The 16,242-nt window shown below is 41.2% G+C and overlaps 1 protein-coding gene across 1 annotated transcript in view; it reads right to left on the bottom strand.

Moving 5' to 3' along the window:
* The window catches only part of PRKAR2B (protein kinase cAMP-dependent type II regulatory subunit beta), a 70,957-nt gene that overhangs the window by 11,933 nt on the left and 42,782 nt on the right, over window positions 1–16,242 (bottom strand). Inside the window, exons 3-4 of the mRNA XM_066633387.1 lie at window positions 7,820–7,872; window positions 4,646–4,729 (exon numbers count right to left, since the gene is read on the bottom strand). Coding sequence (XP_066489484.1) covers window positions 4,646–4,729; window positions 7,820–7,872 — 137 coding nt within the window. The remainder of the gene's footprint in view (window positions 1–4,645; window positions 4,730–7,819; window positions 7,873–16,242) is intronic.

The following is a 16,242-nucleotide window of genomic DNA, read 5'->3' as shown; positions in this document are numbered from 1 at the left end:
TAGATGGGACTTTCTCTGTGGTAAGGGGACAAACAGAGAAGACCTCCAAACTACAAAATTCCCCCATGAGAAACAATGCAAGCTGTACTGGCCCCACTGCATTGATGCAGGAAAATTTCAACAGGATTGGGCTGTCAGAAATAGAACGCATCTATAATACTGCCACTACTAGAACCACTACATACAAATCACTTCAGCGGATTAGGAGGGAAGTGGTTAAGATACGCTAAACAATGGCTGGGAAACAAAGTCATAAGCAGAGGTGAATGTGGCGTGCACACACACAGAGTCAGAGCTTCATTCCCACTGCCAAAGTAGCAGCATTGCATCCTTCCTATAATACATGACATAACAGCTGATGCGCAATTTTATGTACATATCAAACATATATACATTGCTCCTATTAGCACCCCCCCTTTAATGAGAACATGGCTGAAAATTGATCATATGCACAGTGCACACCACACACAACTTTTGACACACATTACAAGAGAGAGTGTTGAGGAGCATGTGTCTCATTTCCACTACCGATGGAAGGAACTTGGTGGCCCTGTAACATACGAAGTAGTGCCCTTGTAATAAGGCACATATGATAAAATATTTAATAATCTCTTTCCTGTAATAAATTCATATTTAATTATTCACTGGAATGGTTCAGAATTTGGAATTAAGTAGGAAGAACAGCAATGTTAGATCAAATAATTGGTCCATCTAGCTCCACATTCTGGAAGTCTAGTCAGGGAATTTCACGAACAGAACAAAGTCCAATCAATAGCTATAGGTATCCATTTTTCAGCATGAACAAGTTTTTCTGTTCTCATGTATTCATGAAATTGGAATGCTATGTTGTGTTGTTCCAGGTATGGCATCCATCCCAACTTCGACCCTGAACTCTGAGTAACTTTGACCCTGAAAATTAAACGGCTCCTAAGTGCAGACTCTGAGAATACCCTGGCACTCTCCAAAGTTGCATAAAAGGGAAAATGTCACAAGGTATAGCTGTTTACATCATAGTGCTACAGGCAATAGGAAATGCTGTGTTAAGCAGATTTGTCCATTCTAGGTACCCTTAAAAGCGCAGGAGCCCTCTCAAGTGATGGACCTGGACTTCTTCACCCCTTTGACTTTTTGGCCCCTCCACTCCACTCCTGCCAATGGCTCACAGTCCTTCCTGTTCTTGCCCATAATACATTTGTTCCAAGTGTTAACATTTTGTCCCCTTTCTTCAACTCCATGTTATCTATCGTCCATTGTTTACTCAAGTTCTTCCTTTTTATTCTATGACTGAAAGTCTTGCTTTGTCCCACCACCCTCACTTCTACCCAGCACACTTCACTGCTTAGCAACTTTTAATTCTCCTCTTTCCCTTTCACAGCCCTCTTTCCTTCCAAACACTATGCAGTTTGTCTTTTAGGCCTTATGTGAACATGCCCCTTATTGCCCTTCTTTCAAAACTCTCTGTTACACCTATGCTTTCCTCCAGTTAATCCTCAGCTGACTTGAGTTGGGTTGCTTCCAACCACCCTGTTGCTGCTTAACTCTTGGGGAGGGGATGTCTCTTCCCATTTGGCATTCAGAGCTCACCCTCATGACTCCTTCGGTTTCTTAGTCAGTGTGAGAGTTTACTACAGCCAAACTATCTTTCAGTTTCTTCTCTGGTTTTTGCAGACCATCTGCAAACATTATATGTTAACAGTTTTATTCTCCCAACACTCAGATATTTTGTACACATTGCAACACTACAACCTATAAGTGCCAAAGGCTTCATCATCAGTGCTGCTGCCACAAAAGCCTTTAGCTCATTTCAGAATAGATGATGCTTTTGTTTCCATATTATGCAAATAAGACTGCATGCTGAAGCAAAGTGGTTCTTCTGGGTAATCCGGAAGTCACCATTTGCTTGCTTTCCAAGAAAACAAATCAGCATTGTTTGCTTCTTTCTGGAGTTGATGAAAGAAGGTAATTTACCTTCAGAATGTTGTAATGAAGTAATCATCAAGAATTCATCTCCACATATGCTTCAAATTGCTGCACAGCACTATATAAAAACAGCAGCAAACAATCACACACACACTAATTTGAAGCCCCAATTTGTGCATAGCTCTCCAAGCAAGATGTTATTGTAGAATAACAGAGCTTTAAGTTAAATATACTGCTATACAATGTCACTGAGAGCTAATCCTATCCAACTGTCCAGCACTGATGTAGCCACAATGCAGCCCTGCGGGTAAGGGATCAGGTGTTCCCCTACTTTAAGAAGACTTCCATGACTGTCCCCCTGCCACAGGATGCAGTACATGCCCTGTTGGCATGGCTGCATCAGAGCTGGCAAGTTGGATAGGATTGGACCCTCAATGTGTTTGGAGCAGTGGTGATACACAGCCAAGATCTGGTGGTCTTGAAAGCATGGTCTGATTCCCTCAGTTCCTGCTAAAAGGCATTTAATTATGGGAGATGTTTCTCCCTGGGAGAGCAAGGACTCTACCTTGTATCTATCTGCACATACAGTTCTTATCCAGCTAAGGATACACCTACAGAAGTCTCCTTCCACACACATTTGACTCCTAGTTGGATTATGGCACATATGCTCAGTGAGTTAATAAATGCAAATTAAGAACAGATTCAGAAATGACATGAACTCTAAGAACAGAGCTACAAACTCACAAATCAACATTCTGCTAAAATGTTTTACATTCAATAAAATCTATATAACACATGAACCCTACATACCTCACTTAAGCTTTCAAATGTAAGCTTTTGAAAACAAATATATCAAGCTGAATATTTTTGATTTGAACAATGCTGACACTGTTTGATGCACACAACACTATCTGTTATTTTGATACTGATACAGACTTTCACTAGGACTTGTGCATCGTATGCATGGGTATGTTAAAGAAACAAGTCCCCCAGTAATGATCCTTAACAGCAGAATTTCTCTGGAAATTGTTTCTAGACAAAGTGTTTCTCAAACTGTGGGTCAGGACCCACCAGGTTGTCAAGGGATGTGCCCTATCTCCTTGAAGGGAGTTCTTGCAGGAGAATCCTGGTTTGGTTTTGCCACAGAAGGCCTATCAAAGACAGGCCCCAGCAGAGGCAGCTAAAGCCACTCAGCAGGTGTGCTGAATGACTACACATCCAGCTGGAATTGGGTGTGGCTAATCAGCCCAAGCCTATCCTCACACAGGCACCCATTGGCCAGCAGTGGAATAAAAACAAGCAGCCACCACTGGCCCAATGGGGGGGGGGGATTGTTGGAGGCAGAGTACTCTGTCAATATGCTCCACACTTTGCGAGGGTAGGCTAACTCTGGTTCCCTGCGTTGGAACCCATGCTGTTCTTTTTCTTTTGAATGCTATCTACTTGTAAATATAAGTTTAAAAGGACACTGCTGTCTGCTCCTCCTTGATGGCTCAGGCTTTGCAGCTGCAACTGCTACACACACACACTCCCTGGGAACTGTTCCAGGCAGACCGACCTTAGGCAGTGGGAGTGAGCTCAGCATTCACCTGATGCCTCAACACAGGTGGGCTGTGAGTCCATTTTAGGTGGGTGCCCATTCATTCCAATGTGCATTTCCCTTTTAATCTATTAGACTTGATGCTCTCATGGTATGTGACTGCATCTGGGGAAATGTGACACAGTTCTGTACTTTTAACAGGCTACCATGTATAGGCTTTTAACAAGGATAGCAAGTAGGACTTACTCCTACATAAGTGTAGGATTGCAGCCTAGGATTGTTAAAAATTTCCCTGCTTAATGATGTCACTTCTGGTCATGACATCACTTCTGGTGGGTTCCGACAGATTCTCATTCTAAAAAGTGGTCCCAGTGCTAAACATTTGAGAACTACTGCTCTAGAACAGGGATGCCAATTGAGGCCTTTGGGGACTCCCAATCCAGCCCTCAGAGAGCCCCCAGTCTCCAATAAGGCTCTGGCCCTCCAGAGACTTGCTAGAGCCCTCACTGGCCTGACGCAACTGCTCTCAGCATGAAGGCGACTGTTCGTTCTCTCGCATGAACTGTGGGACAAGGGCTACCTCCACTACCTGCTGCTTCACGCCTGTGAGGCAGCGGCAGCAGCGAAGGAAATGCTGGTCTTACTTTATGCAAGGCCTTTTATAGACCCTGAGCTATTTCAGGACCTTCATTCACTCACATAAGTTCCATCTCTATTATTATTATTATTATTATTATTAACAGTATTTATATACCGCTTTTCAACTAAAAGTTCACAAAGCAGTTTACAGAGAAAAATCAAATAACTAAATGGCTCCCTGTCCCAAAAGGGCTCACAATCTAAAAAAATGCAAAAGAATACCAGCAGACAGCCACTAGAACAGACACTGCTGGGGTGAGATGGGCCAGTTATTCTCCCCCTGCTAAAAAAAAGGAGCACCCACTTGAAAAAGTGCCTCTTACCCAATTAGCAGGGGCAAGGAATATAATATAATATATTCATTTATGTAAATTTATTCAAATTTTAACTGTAAATTCATTCCTTTCTTTTCCTGGCCTCCATCACAGTGTCAGAGAAATGATGTGGCCCTCCTACCAAAAGGTTTGGACATCCCTGCTGTAGAAGATAACTCATTCATTTGTTATCACTGCTAGCTACTCCAGGTTGTAAAAAAACACCTCTTACCGGATCTAGGTTCTTAAATAGAAGAATGTCTTTGCAAGCTTCTTGTAGTCTATTTCTTTGATCATCTGTTTTGGGATGAATAACCTGGAAGAAATCATTGCCATTTATAATTGTACTGTTATCGTTTCCCTTTTCTTAGGAAAGTTTTTGTACAAAGTTTTTGAAGAAAGGCCATATTCAAAAGGGCCATCTAATTTAACACAGCTGAGAAGTTTTACACATTATCCAATTGGTTGACTTGGCACCAGCCTGTCACAAAAAATCATCTTGATCTGTTTGGTGCCATCCTAGCTTACATTACAGCAAGATGAACCAACTGTGTTACTTTGTCATTATCCTATCAGAAATGGTTATTACAAGTCTCTCACAGTATTCTGCACCTGAATATTGTAAATAGGGATAACCTTGTGATTGTCATTGTTCCTTGGGGTGGCTTTATCCCATGTTCCACTCCAACTAATTTTCAGTTTAAATTTAAAATTTAGAAATTTGGAATTGACACATTTGCATTTCACCACAGATTTCAGTTTGTGCTGTCGTCATGTCTCGGGCCCACAAGTTATCCATATGCAGAAGTGTTTATGTGCATTAATTAAAACACTATGCAAAAAGAATCTTGATGCAATCATATCATGCTTGCATCATACAAATAAGAGTGTACATCCACTCTTGTGAATCAGTAACCTATAAGGAAAAAAGAGACAAACTAAAAACTGCAGCCAGTTTTTACAACTGTGCATGTACACTGTCTGAACAAAGTCTAGAAATCAAAAGAAGAAAAACAGTAGCTTGCATCAGGTTCACTCCACAAATATGGCCATATAATTCTGAACCACCAATCCCAGGAGAAAAATTTGGGAGGGCAGAATTTTGAAAGTATAGTATCCTGAACTGTAAAAGCATTGTATACTCATTTTTAAATTATATAATAAATATCTGCAGATGACACCCAACAACCCACTTCTCATTCTGAACTGGTTCAAATCTTTGTGTTTGTTCTTTAGGGAAAATAAGTGCAGCAAAGTTGAGTCCAGAGAGGAATAATAATAAAGTGTTACACACAATATTGGTGGTGAAATGTTTGCTGATAGCTGTAAGTCAAATCCACCAACAACTACCAGTTGGCTCTCCACTGCTGCCTGTCCATAGTAAATAAAAGTAGTAACGTAGCTGGGGGGAATGGTAAATACTGCAGGTGCCACAGTGCGCCGTGTAAACAGCCCCTCCCATTAGCTGTCAGAGTCATTGCGGGCAACAAAGGCAAGGTGCAGGAGATACCATTTGGTTTGGTGAGCCCCTGTGCATTGCCATCACTGCCTGGAATGGCTTCGAAAGCCAGTGGGAGGGGGCCACTTATATGGTGCATTGTGGGGCTTGCAGTACTTACCATTTTGCCCCCTCTAGCTATGCTACTGGATAAAAGAAATGCTTTAGCGTTAGGTTAACAGTGGCTATGTACTTGTTCTAGCTTCTGAAGCAATTTTATTTGATCCTAAATGTCTCCATTTTAATCAATGTCTGGAAAAAAATTGATCCATTTCACTTGCAAGAAACAGAAGTAATAAGATTCCATGGGTATTTCATATCAGTACTACTGTATTGTTTTCATGTGCCTTGTGAAAAGAAAAAGCAGCACATGACTTCCTCTCTTGCACATTCAGTGCTCCATCAATAGTCTTATCTGAGCATATCTGAGCACCTATCTGAGCATATGTGCACCACATCTTTGAAGACACCTCCGCTAGAAAATACAGGCTTTATTATAAATCAAATTGGTTTGTTCAGGGTGGGTCGTAGTCCCCTTTGGTTGGAAAAAGCAGCTGCCAGAAACAATCTGTGTGTTCCTTACAGACCTTAACTCAAACAAGGCAGTAAACATCTTAGATCTTTCAGTCTCAGTTAGTTATACATATACTGATGCTAAAAAAGCTATGGGGGAGGTTAGTAAGGACACAATGGCACACCTAGTTGCAGGCCATTCTTTTATAAAAACTACAACCTATATAGTTTTACAATCTACACAAGATGAGTTATCAATTTCGGTCAAATTAACACTTTTCAGTTACTCTAGTTATGGAAGGAGTCCAATATTTAACTCACTAACAACCAATGTTCCTTCAGCTGTCTTATGAACATGGTGTACAAAGGTACTATTATGAAAGTTACATTTTAAAAGGAGTACCCATCTATAACATATCTTTCGCTGCACAACAAGCTGAGATGTTTAGGCTTTCTCAGCATGTCAGAAAAGACAGAGATCAGATAAAATACGGCAGTCAAGATAAAATATGGAAAGTTAAGTTCATTTCTCCCCCCAAAACTCTTCATATTTCAACCCATTATCATATAGTTTAATGAAGCTGTATCCCATCAAATGTTTGATATTTTGATTTAAGTCTAAAAAGCTCAATTATTCTTGCTTGGTCCACTGACTGTTCCAGTTAACCAATCCATCTATAAATGTAACCAGAGTCACATTCTTTGACAATGTGAGGGCCTCCCCATGTCTGATTTTCCATATCTTTCCAACAACCAAAAATTTTAAGCTTCCCATCATATTTTGAAACTGTGCTTCTATCTATCATTTATCATCAATTTGAACATTATACTAATTATCCATTTTTCTCCAACTCTGAAACTTCTCAAAGTTTTCTTAAGAGGCTATATAATAACTGAGAACTTCAGCATTTTAAATCTCACATTACAGAGATCTAGCACAGATCATGAGGGAAGAAAACACTTAAAATAAATTTTCCATTGCTATTAAAGTGAAGTTACAATAAAAGTTATTTTATTTTTTTAAAGTGCTTTTATTTATATGTTATAAAACATATAGAGTGGCTTCCAGAGATGTCTTCTGTTATGAGAAATACTCTTGTGAGAAAATAAGGACATTGTGGAGAATAGAACAGAAGTAACCAAGTAGGTCTTGGTTACCATAGCAGAAGGTATGCCACATGATTATTACCTCTTCACAGATTCATAGCACCAGTCCTTGCACAAGCTGTAAAATTCCACTAGATGTTGGGCAATGCTGCTGAGCACCCTGCCACTAAAACGTCGCCCATGAGTGTCGTTGTGGACTCCACCCATTAAAAATATCCTTATAATTAACATTTTTATTATCAAACACATTTTAGTACAAAATATATATTTCATCTACTGTCAACATACCCTTGTTTCAGTGTCATCCTCTTCTTCATCAGGATTATAAGCTTCTGCACACACTAAAAACAATGAAAATAGGAATTGGTTTTCAAATGGCAATTTACTGTGAGTATTCTTATTCTAGATTAATTTGGAATTATGTTTCTTTAGGATAGTCTTACTTTACTGTCTATTATAATAGCCCTTGTCATTAAGTCCTCCGCATCTACCCGCTCACAAAAGTTCTTGCTTGCCTGCTGGGGGATTCTTGCTCTTGGGGATGGTGGCAGAAAAGCTTTGCCCTCCCCAACACACTGCACTTCTGCTATGCCTTGAGCTTAAAATGCTGATAGCATTCTCCAAGTTTGGCTTCTGCTGGTCACCATTTTTTTCCCCTTTAGCACTGTGCAAAGACATGACTTTGTGGTGTGAATCACCTTCCTGGCACCTTTTGATGTAGGAGAAAAAATGGTAGGCAGGATAGGCAGGAGTCTACCACTTGAAGCCCTGATAAAGTTTGCCTCCCAAAAGAGGTGCATGGAAAAAATTCACTGGGATTCACTCTGCCACAACCCACTTGCCCACACATGAATCAGTGGTCTGGTCACCAGTGCCAACCAGGCAAATGGTAAAAGTCAAGACTGTTTTATAATAGATTGCATCCCAGACTTACAGTGCAATCCTATGCATGTCTACTCAGAAGTCCCATTATATCAGTGGGGCTTACTCCCAGGAAAGTGTGTAGGATTGCAGCCTTATAGTGTACACAGTAGTCCTATGCATAGTTGCTCAGAGCTAAGTTTCACTGATTTCAGTGGAACTTAATATCAGGTAAATATGTACAAGATAATAGCCTTAGTCAATACTAAGTCCCATTCATTTCATTGGGATCTAGTCATGACTAGCTACCTCAGGCATGATACAAATTTAGGATACAATTGATGATCTGAACTGTTCTAAAAACAGGATACAGGTCCAGCCTATTTATACACGGATTTTTTATACACGGATATGACTCAACACAAATGGCCCCTGCAAATGAGAAAGAATGTGCTGATCCCTAGAGAAGGGAAAAAATGCATCCCTCTAAAATCAGTTTTAAAAACTGAGCAGTCCTTTAACAACAGCCTCCTTAATGAGAGAGAGAGAGGGCAGCAGGCTTCAATCCTTCAGTCCTTCTCTCTCCTACTCTCTCCCAGCACCCTCCCTTCCCCCAGCACAGGGATCATTTTGCATTGGTAAAGGGAGGGGCTGAGTGAAGTGCTGATGGATCGTCTTCTTAATGACTCTCATCTTAGAGTCAAAAGGTCAGCAAGGCTGTTTTTCAATCACTGGAGCAAATAAACTGTTTTTTAAATTGATTTGCTATAGTGCGTTTTTTTTATCCACGTGAGTGCTTGGAACAGAACCCAAGCGAATAATTAGTCTCAACCTGTACAAATATTTGAAAAAAATTAATTAATCTCCATATCATCTGTAAAAAGAGAAAAGGCTTTATCAAGTACAGGTTTCCCTTTTTTTAAAATTTCCCCATTTGGACTTGCTCAGCAACTTGACTCTTTCTAAACATGGTGTGACTTCTAGATTCTACATATCTCGTTTGACTCAAACAAATCAGGTCTCCCATGGAAGTACCTTGGCAGTGGGCCAACAGTGAAGAGAGAAGCACTGTTTGCCAGTGACATTGGCTCAGAAGACCATCCGGAGGAGACCGTGGGGGGGGGGAGGCATTTGCTTATATCCACAGTTTCACTTAAGCAAAGGGTTCCAGAACGCAATCCCCAGGGATACAGGGACACACCTGTACTCAGTCTAACAGCATAATCCTATGCAAGTTTACTCAGAAGTAATTCCAACTGTATTTAATGGGGCTTAGTCCCACAAAAGAGTGTGTTCAGCCTAAATGATTTTATTCACTTATTATTTGCAAATGTTATGCAAATACTTCAAACACTACGAAGCAAAGTTATTCTACAACTTCCTAAATTCCATACATGGAATTTCTGTTAATATGGCCTAATATGTGATGCCCTTTTCCCTACTAGCAATGGCGTAGCTAGAGGGGGGGCGGTTCACCCTGGGTGCCACCCTATGGGCGGGTGACACCACTAGTGACCAAAATCGTGGTTGTTAGGAATAACACCATCATGTTATACACTATTCGATGTGTAAATTCCAGCAGAGTGCAATGAAACAAACCAGAGTGAAATATCTCTTTTCTATCAAAAGGTATGACCAAAAAACCAGAAAACAAAAATGCAATGTCTTATGTAACAAAAAGAACAATTTCCTTAACTCAGAATGGACCAATGAGACTGATCATTCAAAGAGCCAATGCAATGTTATTATGACACAACATGGAACTAATAAGGTGTTAACAAGGTGACACCCGGGGGGGACACACACCAAGGGTGGATCCAGTGTTTGTGTTGGGGGGGGGAATGAGCACTTTAACTCCAGAGTCCAAGTCAACCAGGGAGGTAGACTGGGCTCCTGGTTGAACTTTGGCATCTGTGGCCAAGGTTTGTTGCCTGTCTGGACTTGAAGCCCAGAGCTACCTGCAAGGTAGACCTGGGCTCTCATTCCGACTGCCCTCTGGAGCCATCTCTCCAGAGAGGTAGACCTCCTGTCTAGACTTGGAGCCCAGATCTACCAGCTGAGTAGACCTGGGCTCCTGTCCCAACTGCCTCTGGAACCACGTCTTCCAGGTGGGTAGACCTGGGCTCCCACCCAGACTTGGAGCCCAGATCCACCTGCTGGGAAGACTTGGGCTCCCATTCCGATCACCCTCTGGAACCCTCTTCTAGGCAGGTAGACCTAGCTCCCATCTGGATTTGGAGCCCAGATCTACCTGCCATGTAGACCTGGGCTCTTGTCTGGACTTGAGTCCAGATCTATCTGCCGGGTAGACCTGGGTTCCCATTCTGACTGGTGTCTGACTTTGCTCCCCATCCTGGTGGGTGCTCAAACCCCTGTCAAATTAATTTTGTAATATGGAGGGGTGACTAAACTTTATGGGCCCCAGGTGTCAAATGACCTAGCTCTACCACTGTCTGCTAGTTTCAGCACCACATTGAAACATCTAAATATTTTTCACAGAAACCCTACATTGACTTCTAGTAGAAAGAATAGGATGCAGTAAACATGCCATAAAGAGAACAATGCAAAAAAGCATTCTTGAAATGAAACATCAAACGATCTGAAAGACTTTTAGCACTGCAGCATTCTACAGCCCCCTGAGATTCCTCTGTCTGGATGCTAAGTTTCAGAAAATCTATGTAAACAATGCTGAGGTTGTTTTTACTTTTCCTGGGTCAACAATTCAAAATGAAAAATTGCTATTACTCCATGCCCAAGGTGGATGAAGGATAGATTGCAGGCCACCAGTGAAACTTGGGCCAATTTCTGCAACTCCTACCAATTACTAGGATTCTTGCAAAACTCAGATATGTTCTATGCTGGTGATTCTCTGACAATGCAAGTTTTCTCCTTTGCTGTGGCTAGAGAGGCAAGGATACTTCAGTCTAAATAAAACGCTAGGTACACAGCTCCCACCTTCACCCCAATGTTATTTTTAGATCAAAAAATCAGAAGAAATTCATTGTGAATGAAATTTTCCCTCTGGTCTCAATGATGAATTAAAAAAAAAGATTAAACAAAATTCTAGGCTGAAAGAGTATATCAATGGCAATTATGCCAAATAGAACCTTCAGGTTCTGAGCCAGTACATTTCTAATGAGTTGTATCCTGGAGATGGTGATGCCTATTACCATCACACCCTCTCATGGGTCTCTCTAGCAGCATTTGTGGGTCACTGTACAAAACTAGATAGACGGTTTGATTGAAAAAGACACTTCCTTGATTCTTGAGCAGAACTGCACAGTCATAATGTGGCAGAAAATGGGGCATGTGTGGGAAGCATGGCTGAACAACCACATAGTCACTCACACCCTTTTAAAAAAGTTTACTTAGAGTCAAAGGGATGGTTTACTTCCTCTATTTTTATTTGGCTTATGTTATGTGCTGTGTTTCCAAATTGTTGCCTGAAAAAATGTATACAGTGAACCCTGTATATACAGATATATGTCACATAACAACATTAGATGGTGCTGTGCACTAAGAATGTTTGCACAAGGATGAAACCACCAAATGACAAATGCCTCAAAACGTATCCATGTTGTTAAAGTGACACATACCTATATTACCTATATTACTGTCAATATATACAGTGGGTGGATTTAACAGGCCTCCATTTAACTGCCTTTAGAAATAATAGATGTTGCCTGCTTCATTAAAAACAAGTCATATGTTTTATGAACATGTGTGTGCATCATTATAAATGCATTTGGATTTAATTGAAGTTTGTTTGGGCAGCATCAGGCACTCCTTCTCACATTAATCATTAAATCAAGAGTTTACTGCATATTCTGGGCAGAAAGGTTAAGGAAAGTCTTTGGGGGAAAGATAAGCTTAATGTACCACTTTAGAGAAATGAAACTTAAAATTGGCCATTTGATTGAGAAAAATCCAACAAGAAGAATCAGTGGTTTCTTATATCTGTTGGGTGAAGCCAGAACAGGAAGAAGCTTGTTAAGTTTGAAAGGAAAGAGCCAGAGAGAACTGTGGCAGGGAAAAGAAAAAGGAAGATGCTGAACTGGAAAGCTGAATCAAGTATAAATGCTACTTTTGCTTGAAGTCTGGCTCAAATGAAAAACTGGTCTAGTCAGGATTAAGCTGGGCATTTCTCATTTTCTTACCCAAATCTCAGTCTGTTTGGTCAGTGACTGACAGCCCAATTCTATCAATTTCCCTGCCATAGCAAGCAGCCATGGCTGTGCTATGGTGTGGGGTGCAAGTCTGAGGAGAAAAAGAGGGTGTGTTGGGAGGCAAGGAAGGGAACAGCATTCTGGCAAAGGGTGCACATGCCAGGACAATCTCCCTTCTGCCCCCACAGGCATCATTCTACCCACTCACCCATCCCATTCCGCCCACCCCACCAGCTTTCCTGTGCTTCCCTGAAGAGCCAGGTGCAGGCCACCGCTGCTGTTGCCATTCTGGATGGCTACCAGTGGTTCACTCTTTGCAGTGCCATAGGACCTCTGCGATGTTGTAACTAGCGTTACAATGTCGCAGCTGACTCTATAAGATTGGGCCATTACTCATATGCAAAGGTTATCCACGGTACAGAATTGCTTTAGTGGAGGCAGCTAAATAGAGAACTTTCACTTGGTGGGGAAGTCTATAGGACAGCAAAACAGGGCTGTCCTATACACTTGGCTTGCTGTGTTTAGCAAGCTCTATTTGGCCTCCTGTCCTTGCACTCACAGTACTGGCCACTACTGGTGTGTGACGCTGAAAATGCATTCTTGCTTTCATCTCCAAAACACTTTGCGTATGTACCAAGTCAAGTTTTCAGACATGTTAAACTAGTTCTACCAGTTTACCCTGAAGAACTGACATTTATAAAGTTAGGTTTAATTAAGGAAGACGATGGTTTTCCAAGAAAACCTCTAATTTCCAACGGGAGTGTGCGCCTCTCATCAACAAGAATACTGCAATTTTTTAGCAGTTAGGATGTCACTAGTATAAACATTCCTGTCCCACTTTCCGCAGCTGGTTCCTCTCTCTGTGTGTGAGCACAAAAGGACAAGCCCATGTAAGAATCGTGACACTATCCAGTAACTTGCAGAATGTATCTTTGAAAAGCTTCCTGAGATTGATCTTTTGTAGCAAGTATTTCCTTTTTCCTTCTTCATATTCCTTAGTCATAACAAAACAACTAGGCATAACATTTTATCACCACTGCCTTCTCATCATTCAGGTGAGGGGCACATGTCTGAGACTTGTTCTAAGCTGAAATTCAACTCCAGTAAGTAATGATTAACCAGTCTCAAGTTATGTTGAATCATTTTGTTATTTTGAGAGGGAAGAAAGAGGGTTCCTCCTTTTTATTACTAGTAATAAATGAAAAGGAAGAGATTCCTTCACAAAATGTCTACAAAGTACTTCACCACTAAACAGTACCATTTTTTAACTTAAGAAGAAATTAACAGAAATTCTCAAGAAATTAACAGAATTGTTTTAATTAATCAATCAACTACATCTGCACAAATTTCATGAAAATAATTGAGAAGAAAAAAAGCACATATCTTTAGTTAAAACTCGCACATGTTGCAGCAGGTACGATTTTGAAAATGACATTCCTTTTACAAGCAAGAGAACACCTTATATTATAGCATTACATCCATCATTCACAGTTTTGATAAGAACGTAAGAACAGCCCCACTGGATCAGGTCATAGGCCCATTTAGTCCAGCTTCCTGTATCTCACAGCAGCCCACCAAATGCCCCAGGGAGCACACCAGATAACAAGAGACCTCATCCTGGTGTCCTCCCTTGCATCTGGCATTCTGACATAGCCCATTTCTAAAATCAGGAGGTTGCACATACACATCATGGCTTGTAACCCATAATGGACTTTTCCTTCAGAAACTTGGTGTTTCTATTTTAAATGACTCAGTTTTGTTTTTTTAAAAGAAATCTGTTGCCTGATCACTCAGGGAACCTCTTCAATCAAAAGAGAAATTGATTGGTCTGATTAAGCAGTGAAGTGGATGCTGCACCCATCCCTTTAAATTATAATTGCTTCTTCTGACCAATTATTAGCTTATCAAATAATGGCAACACCACCATTTTGAAAGCTACACCAAACCACATTCCTCTGAACTCTGTTTTGACTTGGTTAAAGTTCTCAGTCAGAACTGTCATCCTTTGCTTATATCTCACATCTGGTAGCTGACTACAAATATATAATCACAGAAAAGTTCTGCCAGTTTCCCCATCAACAAATAAATATTTTGTAGCTGCAAACCACTAAATTAGGATAACTGTTGAGTCAAGAGTAAGTAACTTGCTATAGAAAATGATACATTTCTGGTAATAAAAATCCTTGAGCATATGCTGGACTATGTATTTTACAAGTGGAAATTCATACATTTATTTATCTAACTTTAGCCCTTCTTAGGCAGGGTATATGGAAGGAAGACAGGAGAATGAATGCCTTGAAGAATACCCCAATTTGTCCTCTTATCTACACATTCATTACTTCTAGGGCTACAATTAATCTAGTGCCTTCCCAGGTCCCATATACACAGGGTGACAAGATATCATAACCACAAAAGAGGAAAAGGCACCCCAAAATGTAGGACATCCAAGAAAAATGTAGGACATTTTATTTATTTCATGTGGTTATTTTAACACTATATTACTTATTGTTAAATTTAAAACAATATTACATTACATATGAAGAACACGGATGTACATTAATTTTTATTTTTATACTTGTATGGCTTTTCCCCCTGTCTTCACAACAGCCCTGTGAATCAGCAGCCTGAGACACTGTGACTGGCTCAGCACATCAGCCTGTGAGCTCAAGAAAGAGGATTCTAAACTGGGGTGTCCCCCCAATTCACGGCAGCTCCCACAGATTGCACCCCACCTTTTCCACAGCAGCTCCCCACCTTTTCCTGACTACTGTGTCCCGCTCCTTCCTAAAAGGAAAGTTGCCTTGGAGTTGTCTCCAAGGGGATCAGGCTTGCATGGTTCATTTCTCCCTCTACGTCTTGTTGTCTTCACAACAACCCTGTGAGGTAGCTAATCCTATCTGGTTGTGGTTTTCTCTTGAAAAATGAGACTTGGCTCACTCTCTTAAGTAACCTGTTGCCACCTGATCTTCCTGTACCCCAGACCTCTACTTGTGACAAGATTGCAATTTGGATAATGCGGATTCGCCTCCCATGTTTGCATTCATCCTCAGGATTAGGAAACATACTTGCAAAAAAGGGCCTCCCTGCCTTCTCCAGTCCTTCCTGGAGACAAGAAAGCCAAGGCAAATTCTCCTTCTGCCCTTCCTTTTTTGCAAACCAAACCAGCACAATCTATGCGCAACCACCTCGCCCATAACACTGACGCTGACTCCATGCAACCAGGCAGCCTTCTCTGCTTCCTTTTCATTCCTTGGATCCTTGTTTGCCCATCCCTCCACCCTTCCTCTCTCAGCTGACAACTGATGAGCCCAGATCTCCAAGCTAAGGACAAAGGCAGAAATTTTCTCTTTGAGCAATAATTCTCCCTACCCTCCAAAAAGAAAAAAGAAAAAAAAACAATTCAAGATTGTGCCTCCACCCTCTGTCCCACCTCACTCCCCACACGCCTGTAATGGAGATGTGCAAGATCCCACAAGGAGATAGGGTGAGGTGTCAACAATGGCCCCTTGCCCTGGCAGGTCTGAGAAGCATGGCGTTAAACACCAGGGCCTTAGACTGCAATGAGTGTGCTGCACAGCTGCAGAGGCAACAAAGCCCTCAGGGATAAAAGCAGCACCTGGAGAAAGGAAAAGGGTGTGGGTAGTAGAAGGAGGAAACCTTGGAGAGACTGAGGGAGCAGGAAGA

The sequence above is a fragment of the Tiliqua scincoides genome, chromosome 7, assembly GCF_035046505.1.
Source record: "Tiliqua scincoides isolate rTilSci1 chromosome 7, rTilSci1.hap2, whole genome shotgun sequence".
NCBI classification, from domain to species: domain Eukaryota; kingdom Metazoa; phylum Chordata; class Lepidosauria; order Squamata; family Scincidae; genus Tiliqua; species Tiliqua scincoides.
Note: the sequence above shows the minus strand (reverse complement) of the source record. Positions and strands in the feature narration are given on the sequence as shown.